This window comes from Vanacampus margaritifer, chromosome 6 (assembly GCF_051991255.1).
Source record: "Vanacampus margaritifer isolate UIUO_Vmar chromosome 6, RoL_Vmar_1.0, whole genome shotgun sequence".
Taxonomy (NCBI): domain Eukaryota; kingdom Metazoa; phylum Chordata; class Actinopteri; order Syngnathiformes; family Syngnathidae; genus Vanacampus; species Vanacampus margaritifer.
This window is the reverse complement of record NC_135437.1, coordinates 6155101-6165094: the sequence shown is the minus strand read 5'-3', so window position 1 is coordinate 6165094 and position 9994 is coordinate 6155101. Positions and strand designations below refer to the sequence as shown.

The 9994-nt window shown below is 38.3% G+C and overlaps 2 protein-coding genes across 5 annotated transcripts in view; both read left to right on the top strand.

Annotated features, from left to right (window-relative positions):
* Positions 1–5126, top strand: part of ppp6r3 (protein phosphatase 6, regulatory subunit 3) — a 34322-nt gene extending 29196 nt beyond the window's left edge. For all 4 annotated transcript variants that reach the window (XM_077567099.1, XM_077567098.1, XM_077567097.1 and 1 more), the window contains 2 exons: positions 3115–3189; positions 4799–5126. In XM_077567099.1, coding sequence (XP_077423225.1) covers positions 3115–3189; positions 4799–4850 — 127 coding nt within the window. In that variant the 3' untranslated portion in view covers positions 4851–5126. The remainder of the gene's footprint in view (positions 1–3114; positions 3190–4798) is intronic.
* Positions 5127–5269: 143 nt separating this feature from the next.
* tmem170a (transmembrane protein 170A) lies at positions 5270–9994 on the top strand. Its single transcript, XM_077567100.1, has 3 exons — positions 5270–6218; positions 7089–7259; positions 7527–9994. The coding sequence occupies exons 1-3, from the start codon at positions 6107–6109 to the stop codon at positions 7655–7657; spliced, it is 414 nt and encodes a 137-aa protein (XP_077423226.1). The 5' UTR covers positions 5270–6106; the 3' UTR covers positions 7658–9994.

Genomic DNA, 9994 nt, shown 5'->3' with positions numbered 1-9994 from the left:
CACAGAAATAAAGCGTTTTCCCTCTAAAAACAATAGTGATAAATTTGCATCACAAAACTGCACATTAGAAAAAAGTCTGACTCCATTACCGCCGATTTATATTTTTCTGTTCTAATCACTGCGCAGCGCATTGCATTCAACTGACAGACGTGCACAAACCAAGTTGTTTGGAAGTGTTAACCTGATGTGAGAGAGCTAATGGAGAGCGAGAGCCATTAGTATACAGACGCTCCCCACCTTACGAACGAGTTATGTTCCGGACGATCGTTCGTAAGGTGAATTTGTTCGTAAGTTGCTTCAGTGCTATATGTTGTATTATAATTTATGTTTAAAGCCTATATAAGTATATTGAAGGTTTATATAAGTATGTTTAAGGCTTGTACAAGTAACCTGCATTGGTTTGTACTGAAAAAAAATTAATAAAATGGAGAGAATACGTACAGTACTGTACTGTACTACGTATGTTAGAGAGAGAGAGCGAGACACACACACACACACAGTATGTACATGTACGTAATAAGATAAATAAAATGAAGTTTAACTTACTTTTGGAAGATGTACTCGATGCTTAAGGAGATGATGATGGAGGAGGAGGAAGAGGAGGATTTTATATCATGAGAGATTCTTCGTCGTCGCTGGAATCGGCTTCAAAAGTTATTTCCTGCTTCATGGGGACCGGCGTTTCTTCCTCCTCCTCCTCTCCAATGAGCTCTCACAGCGCCAATCGTCGGTATTCGCAGCGGAAAGAAGCACTACGCGCAATACAAAATCTAACTTACAGCATTTCTTTCCGAACATTTTTCGACATACTGTACGCGCAGAAATGTTCGTATGTACCGTTGTTCGTAACTCGAATGTTCGTAAGTAGGGGAGCATCTGTATAACGTTGCGATTGTATAAACGTTATAAGCTTGTATAACTAAGGTGTGTTGTGTGTTCCTGTGTTGCACATTGTGTTTTGTATTCTTGTGTTTGAGTGTTTGTGAACGCATCGTACGTCTTGCGGTGGAAAGGGACTCATCCATACATTGTTGGTAACGTGTGCTAAATCGACTTGCAAGTAAAGTTTCTTGTGTTCGGCGTTGGCTGCGGCCAAAAGTAGCCGGTTGTGTGAAGACAAATAAAAAGGTGAGATTACAAACCACGTCTGCTGGCAGCGTTCTTGTGACACGTCACACTATATTATAACGCGTGATTTTCCGGGCTGTACCAATAAAAAAAATCAGAATCTCCGCACATTTTTCACTGCTTTCCGAGCACTTCAAACAAGTGCGCACCCCATTTGTCAGTGACAGTCACCCGCTCTCTCTGGGCTACAGCTGATCAAGTCTGTACCCACTTCCCACCACTATCCCTCCTTGCTCTCTCTTTCTTCCCATTCTAATTCCATCTGACGAATATCGGCATCAGGCATTCCGGTTCATAAAGATACCTACTTGGCTCAGTGCTGAAGACATTGTCGTTGTAGTCAGACATGTTATCGTGAGTTTTCAAAGTTAGAATTACGCGTGGAACGTGCCAACTTGACGGACTACTTTCTTCTCGACCAAAACCGGACCGGGTCTCGGGTCACAGGACGCTGTCAGCGGGAAGTCAGTGCTGATTGCACACCACTTTAGGTGAGGATGCCATACAGATTCATATCCAAAAACCTGAACCATCCCTGCAACAAAATAAGGCGGTGTGTTGTTGCAAGAAAAATATGAGAATATACTCTTCTGATTTGTAAATTCATAAAGAAGAAGCAAGCATAAATTGCTATTTCTTTAGCCACGACTACAGTAATGCAAAGTGTGTCATAAACATTCCAAGACTGGGGTCATAAAATATACTGTATATTTCAAATCCAAACTATAAACACCAAGTTATACCCTTCCATCTTCTCTTGGGGTCTCAACATGGGATTACATGTTGTATAATATTATATAAGAATGGTGAAACTAGTACTTGGTGCATGTTAAGACGCTACTAAAACAATTGAGCTTGTTGATGACTACAAAAAGCAACTGGGGCCTTACATACAATACAGATCTGTGTCTGTGTATAATTTTGATTCTATGGAAAGGAAACATTAACTTTCTTGTTTGTGAACTTATTGCAGATGCTCCAAAGTATAACCATCAATAATCATCAAATCAATCATCCAAAAGTTAGAAGGACATTGATGTCCATGAGGAGTTTCTGTAAACTTTTTTTTTCTCAATCTTAAATCCTCTGAGCTTGCAATTTGTGAAAGTGAAATCAGCGTCAAACAACCCGATATGATGATCGTGATGTGACGGCCTAGTTTCCCTGCTTTCTTCATTGTAGTCGATCCAAAAGGTGTGTTAATGGACATACACAGTACTTAGAACTTAATTTGTCCAGAATTACTTGATTAAAACATCCAAACTAAACTCCAGATTGAATAATTAGAATGAATTGTAAGCAAAACAAATGAGACTCTTGTCATGTCACATACAACTTTGCAGAGATTCCTGCAGTTTCTCAAATGCAAGTCTTGAGGCAGCCTCCCTCTTTGTGCTATCTTGTGATTTACAATGCAACTAAGTTAATGTACAATAAAAGGCCTTCTTTAGTCTGGGTTTGTGTAGTAGTTTGATCTAGATAGGGCTGCACAAAACAAGCAATATGGTCGTTGAATATTGCAATATCGATGTTATTGTGCTATTTAACAAACTTAAAGAAATTACATCTTTTTACCTAATGGAATAAAATAATGGAAAAATCAGCACGTTATTTAGTGTTAGTAATGCTCCTAAATACTGTTCTCCTATTGGATGATGATACACATTGAAGATTGCATCTGATTGGCCAAAGTCAGATAAAAGTTTAAAATTCCATTTGAATTTATTGTTTGTTTTTGCAATACACATATGATGAAATTTCTTTGATGTATTGTGCAGCCCTAGATACTAGACATTAAAATAGATTTATCAATGCTGTGCCAAGATTTTTTTATATTGATTTACATCCAGTATTGTATAATTGTTGTCCAATATTTTGTTTATTTTTTGTGCTGTAAATGCTTGGGCTGCATATTGCTACGTTTAGGTGAATTGCAACATCGTTAGTATTTTGTCAATGTAATGACTGTGTTTCTCTTCTCGTAAGCAATGACAAGTGCAAGTACACAATGGAATTCCCCTGTGGCCCCCAAGAGGAAATGTCAAACATTGATGATGCCAAGTAAGTCAGATTGCCCTTCATACTATTTACTGTGTCTGTTTGAGTTTGCTCTCTTTAAAATGTGTGGCGTGTTATGAAGTGCAAAATACAACAACTGAGACCCCAGACTGTTGAGCAACTGACGTTGTACATCAAGCAGGAATGGGAAAGAATTACACGTACAAACAGTCAACAATTAGTTCACCTGTCCCAGCTATTTGTTTTTGTAACAAGCAACTAATTTTAAATAAGTGAATGGATTGTTTTGTTTTTTTTAAACAAAAAAAATTAGTTTGAACAATGACTATCTTATCTTTGTGGTGTAGTCCAGTGGTCTCCAACTTTTTTCCCACCAGGGACCGGTCCATAACTTTCGCAGACCGGCAACCCGGTGGGGGTGGGGTGCTTGGCTGTTCGGCAACTGATTAATAAAAGGTTACAACAACAAGCACAAATCCACTATGTATTTTTATGTACCTGCTAGCAGCACAAACACCATAACAAGGGTAACAACAACGCGTTAATGTGGTGAGGTCACTATGGTAATGCTTATGAATGATCCAAGCAACACAAAAACTGTATTTTGTAGATATAACAATAAATGTGAAGCCACATTTTTATGTAACTATATTAGCAGCACCCTGGATTTAGGGAGGGCATGATATGTCGGCGGCGCCAAAATAAGGCACCAAAGAAAAAATATAAAGTCCATGAGTAACTCACTCACCTTAACCCTAAAGAAAGAGCCGTTCGCCGCAGAACGGGCCATCATGCGTGGGAATCCCCTGTAGCTGTAATTCCATGCACCTTTATTTTCCTTCTTGGTCATAGGCTTCTGTGTTGTCTCATCACTGGGCCTTTTCTCCGTTGCAAAGAAACTTTCCAAATGTGTCTGTTTTTCACTCATCTTGCTAACTTGTCGATTAGCGTCAGCGCTACGCGACTGAGATAATTAGCATCTTGGCATGCGTCAAGAGTCCGTCGAAAACAAAGAGAATCCGGTCACTTTTCAAAATAAAATATTTTTAAGCCTCGGCTAATCAATTAACCAGAAGTATAGTACGCTTTTTATTCTTTCAACTGTGCGATTCGCTTCGCCCCGGTCCAAAGCGGTCCGCAGCCCGGTGGTTGGGGACCACTGGTGTAGCCAGTTGCATGGTATAGTTTCATAGTTTGGAAGGGATTTGTTAATTAGCATATTTTTATTTACATTTTCCATAATGTCCCAACTTCATTAGAATTAGGTTTTGTAACACTATTAGGGTTGTCATTTTTTATTTTATTGTTGCCATTCCTACCATCTGGTGGTTAATAGTGATATTACAATTTAAACCAACAGTCAATGCTTATTTTGAATTCAGCACCTGCAAATTTGCCATTTATTTATTTTACTGTAATTAATATTCATTTATTTTTTAATATAATATTATTATATAGCTACAGTAAAGTGAATGTTTCAGTGTTTTTGTTAGGATTTTTTTTTGGGGGGGGGGGCAGTTGAACATCCCTGCATTATAATATTGATGCACTTGTCACATATTACTATATTGTAATCACTGAACATCTTTCCCTTGCCCCTAACTGTTGCCTTTAAAACATATACATGTATATATATTTTCTCTCTACCCAGACTGGACCAGAGTGCCATGTCCTCCGATCCAGCAGTAAATGGACCACCATGAGGAATTATGCATTCTCAATTTCTAGCCAGCATAATCTACCATTGAGAAGATTCTCCAGATGAATTGACAGAGGCAACTGGTCAAACCTGGCCGTCTACTTTCTTCAACAGAATCTGGAACATTGCCATCAGCTCAGATAAATGGCAATGATGAGTTGTTTTAATCTGCAACTGACATCATCTCATTCAGATTTATTTAGGAATGTTACTATGGTTGAAAAGATGATTGTATGAATAAAATATTTTCTAAAATGTAAAAAAACAAAAAACAAAATGACACACCTTGTATGTGATTGAGCATAAATCCTGTAAACACGTCATAGCAAAAAACAAAAAAAAACAATGTTTAGACACATGCTCACCATTGCCAATTTCAGTTGAGTACCGGTAAATGCGTACCTAAATGAAATTTTGATCCGAGAAATGTAATCCCTCCTGAAGGCCAAGCAGTTCGGAAAATGGATGGATGGATAATCGACCTGTGTTTAGTTGCTCTGCTTGAAATTAAAACTTCCACCAGGGATTTGGTGCCCACTGCAACTATGCACTAATCCAAAACACATCTTTATATAAATCTTCAGGGTACGACTTATGCACAGCAGTCCCATTGTTGTCCCAATTTAAGTTACAGTGATTCAGTACATACACAGTACGTAGAGGGATTTTTATTTTTTAACCTGGGCTGAATTTGTAAATTTGCTCACTTAAAAAGTTCCTTTTTTGATTGGTAAGTGATCATGTTGATACTTTAGTAAAGTATCAAAGTAGGCCTACAGGAGCTCATTATCTTATTCTGAAGGCAATTTGAACCGCAGTCATCAAGAAAACATCTCGTAACACTGTGCCATAATTGACTAAAATCTTGTAGCGTCCGGACTCCACAGTGAAGATCTCACCCCCGATTCCCCCCTTTCTGTAAAGGGTACAAAGGCCGACTGCTATATTGGGGAGCCAAATAATTGAACTATGTACTGTAAAAATGGGATGAAAACCCTCATCATTCACGAGAATGAATTGTACGAATATTTATTGTGCGTGCGACCAGCGTAGAGTACCGATTCACTTTCCCAACAGATGGTGGCGGTAATGTACAACCAAAGCTGCTTGCTAACTACAAATTGACGCGAATAAGCCGTCGACGAAGAAGAAATGCTTGAAGACTACAAAAACAACAACAAAAGCAAAAGTTGGAATCTAGCGGTGCTGCGCTGCTGCTTACCCGACTAATCTTCGAACTGACGAACATTATCTGGCGATATGGACCAATATGGCGAAAATGACATTTTCCAGCAAATACTTGGTATGAATTTAGTGCCAAGAAAAAATGGCACTCACCGTTACAACAACACATCTCTTGCTGATTTCTCAGGTACGTTATATTGTTCAAGTGATTTGTATGCAGCACGCCTCCACGATTGTGTCTTTGAGTATGTAAAAGCTATGTACGAAGTGGATATTATTGTGACCGTCAATTCGCCACGTAGCGCTATTTTGCCGTGAGTTACGCGAGAACTGCAAGTAGCCTAGAAATTTTGCGCCAGTGAATGTGGACTAAGTCGTGGCGACCAGTGCGAGGTCAGGGGTTCAAATCCCGCTCGGTACGTTTAGGGTTTTTAGGCTGATAATGCCGATAACAGCCTGAGCGAGTTAGGGTTTGGCAGGTAACGGCCAATATTTGTGGCAAAACAAAATGAAAACTTCGTGAAAATATACAGTAGGTGGTGAAGCGAAGCCAGTGTACGACTTGGTCCGACTAATGGCTAATCAAGAGCTGTTAATGGCAACATAGCGCCAGCTATCCTGTCACGGCAAAAAATCCACTGCCAAAATGTAATAACTGTACTGTATCTGATTAAATGTGAAAGCAACACACGAGCTTCATTTTGACGTGATCCGAATATGTATTAATGGGAAAATAGAAAATAAAGATTTTTGATTGAATTTCGCTGTTTATTTTCACGTATGTCGCATGAAAACTTCAAAAGTTCTTAAAAGCACGATATGGTTGCCGTTTTAGATAAAAAAAATATATATATACAATCTATCGTGTTAACAATAAAGAAGCTACCCCCATCCCCCGCCCCCAAATACTTGGTATTTTTCTCGTGAACTTGTGAAGTCAAACGTTGCATTTTAACAAAAAATATGACCTTGTTAAAAATAACATTTCCCATGATGAACTTTTATAGATTTTGTTTTTTTGTGCTTCTATATGACTGTTATTGAACGTGTTTTGTAGAAATGTGGTATGGCGTTTTCCTCTGGGCAGCAGTCTCCTCTCTGATCTTCCACCTGCCAGCATCGCTGCTGTCATTCGTTGCACTTCGTCGGCACAAAACGGCTCGATTTGTGCCCATTGCCATCCTCTTAATGGGTATCGTTGGGCCTGTGGGCGGAGGTGTCCTCACAAGTAAGTTCTCGGCCTTTGTGACACTGTTTCGACTAATACGTTTTATGCAAAAGCGTCTCTAAAAATGGTATCAATGCCTTCTTTCAGCCTTAAAAAAATGACCAGGAACTCATTTTTGAAAGAGTTCCTTTCAGCAAAAGTTTCTATTTCTGAAGTCAAGTTCCTTTAGCGAGCTTCACAAAATTCATCTTTCAGCCTAATGAGGTGAATATTTTCTGCTGTTCTATGCTATTGATCACAAACTGCATTGAAATGTGTTTGACACAGGTGCAGCTATCGCAGGAGTTTACAAGGCAGCGGGGAAGAGGATGATCTCTCTGGAGGCTTTAGTTTTCGGCGTGGGACAGTCCTTCTTGATTGTCGTTATTTCCTTCCTCCGAGTGCTCGCCACCCTTTAGCAGCACTCGGGCTGCTCGCTTGGCCTCATTGCGTGTCGCAACTTGCTGTGGCTTGGACAAATTCAGACGTGTCGAGCCTTGGGTGTGATTTCATGACCTGCTGATGGAGCAGGCCCAGGGTGGGTTCTCTTCGGATAAAGCAAAGAGAGCAAACTGAAGTTAAAAAGGAGCTGACTGCTTGTCACACTTTGGTTTGCAGGACAAAATCTACTGACAAGGAATATATGTTTGTATTTTACAAAACACTAACACATTGGACTTCAGGTAATTTTGCATTTTGAAATACAGTACATATTGTAGAGTGATTGAAATCCTCTTTTTTTTCAACAGACTTATTTATAATCAGAAAATACATATAGAATTTCCTTGGATGTTATGGAGGAAAGCTGCATGGTTGCAGTTGATTTACTTTACTTGCTATGGTTAAGTTTGGGTAAAGATCAATACTGTAATATTAAATATGATGTAGGAGCGTAAATCATATATATTTTTTGAATCCGCTTTACTGTATGACGTTGAGGGCAGCGGGCTGCCCTTCTATTGTCAACAATTAGCAATAGTTTAGATCTTGAGACTTCGTATACTGTACTGTATAATCCTGTGAATGTTTTTTTATTGAAGAAAATGTTCAAAACAAAATCGTATTATACAGAGGGCTTAGTAATAAGTGGGTGTTTTTTCCCCCCACTTCACAGATAATGGATGTTTAGATGTTTACCAGTACCAAGGCAGCACCTAGGAGTTGTAAAAAAATAGAAAACAAAAATCTTGATTTATAGTAGTGATGGGAAAATGAAGCCTCATGAAGCACTTGTGATATTTTTTGACTCCTCTAGATGGCACTATTGGTTTAAAAAGGCAGTGGAAATGTAATACATTTTCATTGCACTAGGCTTTATATTTGAACCAAGAGCACCATCTAGAGGAGTAAAAAAAAAAAGTAAAAGTGCTTCATGAGGCTTCATTTTCCCATCTCTAATTTATAGCACATTTCCATACACAATGTAAAGTGCTTCACATAATTAAAAGTACATTTAAAAACAAAAACTATCTTACTAAAATTCCTAAAATTTGCCAGAACAAGATGTTGCAAAACATGATTTTAAAAACACTCTGAAAGACCTTCATCATGTAGGTATGGGGAAAAGAATATAGTTTTCAACCTGGATTTAAAGACATTTACACTTAACAGGCACATTTTCAATCATTATTCATTCATATTATTTTCTTTAATAAAGTAACATTGGTCAGCAAACATTTTGGTACTGTTAGATTACCTGTTTTTGTAATATTTTGCGTGTTCAAATAAGTTGAGATCTCGTGAAGAGGGTCCTTGCAAGGTTTTTTAGTCAGAAGCTTCTGATGACACAAAGGAATTTCACCAAGCCATGTTTCTGTCCAAATGTGTGTCGTCTCTTTCAGACACGGGGACTTTTATTCGAAAACGCCTCCCCCTCCCTCCAAGTACAAAATCAGACTACATTCTCCCAGTATACTTGATCGTCCTTGAACTTTCAAAAAACGGATTTCTGACGAACGGAAACTAGACTTCTTAGATAAATAAAATAAACTTATTAACTTTCTCATTTCTGGGAAAAGAGAACGGAAGATAACAAAGAGGACAAAAGCATTACTCATCAAGCTAAATTAAGTTAACATAGTTATATCTACATCTTCACAACTGTAACTAAATTCAAAACAGTTAAAATATAAAATGAAATATTAAAATGTCAACAGTACCAAGAAAGTTTCGACAGTTTTAGGGTATTTTGATGTCGCTTAATCTAAAGATGCCCCACCCCAAAATTGGCTTTAGTTTTTGACATATTGCATGTTATTGTTTTACTGTAGTAAAAGTGCTAAAAATATATATATGTCAATTTGACATTGTTTTTTTCTTTGTGCTACAGCTTTAAGGCTTTATCAGTCTTTTCAAGCATGTCCGAAACACTGGCAAGCCGATGAAACGGGTCAATTAACAGAGCATTTAGCAGAATAAATGTTAGGAGGAGAGTTTGGGTATGATTCTTGCCAAGCACTTTATAAAAATGTGTTGGGACTGATCCAATGACATCCCGTGGCCAATGAAATCATTCTGGTAAACAATTAAACAAAACTCCTTGTACTTTCCTTCGAAACATGAATCGAGCACCATTTAATGTTCTTACTTTCCAGGACGATCCCTCCGATTTGATGTTTGCTGTAGATGCAACAGAGGAATTGTCAGCAAAATCCTACTACAGCAGGGTAACTCCATTTAATGTGAATTGGGGTCACTTTACCTGATGAAAGGTGTGTTCATGAATAGCCTACTGTAAATAAACATGCTACAACAAA

Coding starts and splice junctions, on each gene's coding strand:
- tmem170a (XM_077567100.1), top strand. CDS start 6,107: ATGGACCAATATGGCGAAAATGACATTTTCCAGCAAATACTTGGTATG. Junction 6,219..7,088: donor ATCTCTTGCTGATTTCTCAG/GTACGTTATATT, acceptor CGTGTTTTGTAG/AAATGTGGTATGGCGTTTTC. Junction 7,260..7,526: donor GGGCGGAGGTGTCCTCACAA/GTAAGTTCTCGG, acceptor TGTTTGACACAG/GTGCAGCTATCGCAGGAGTT.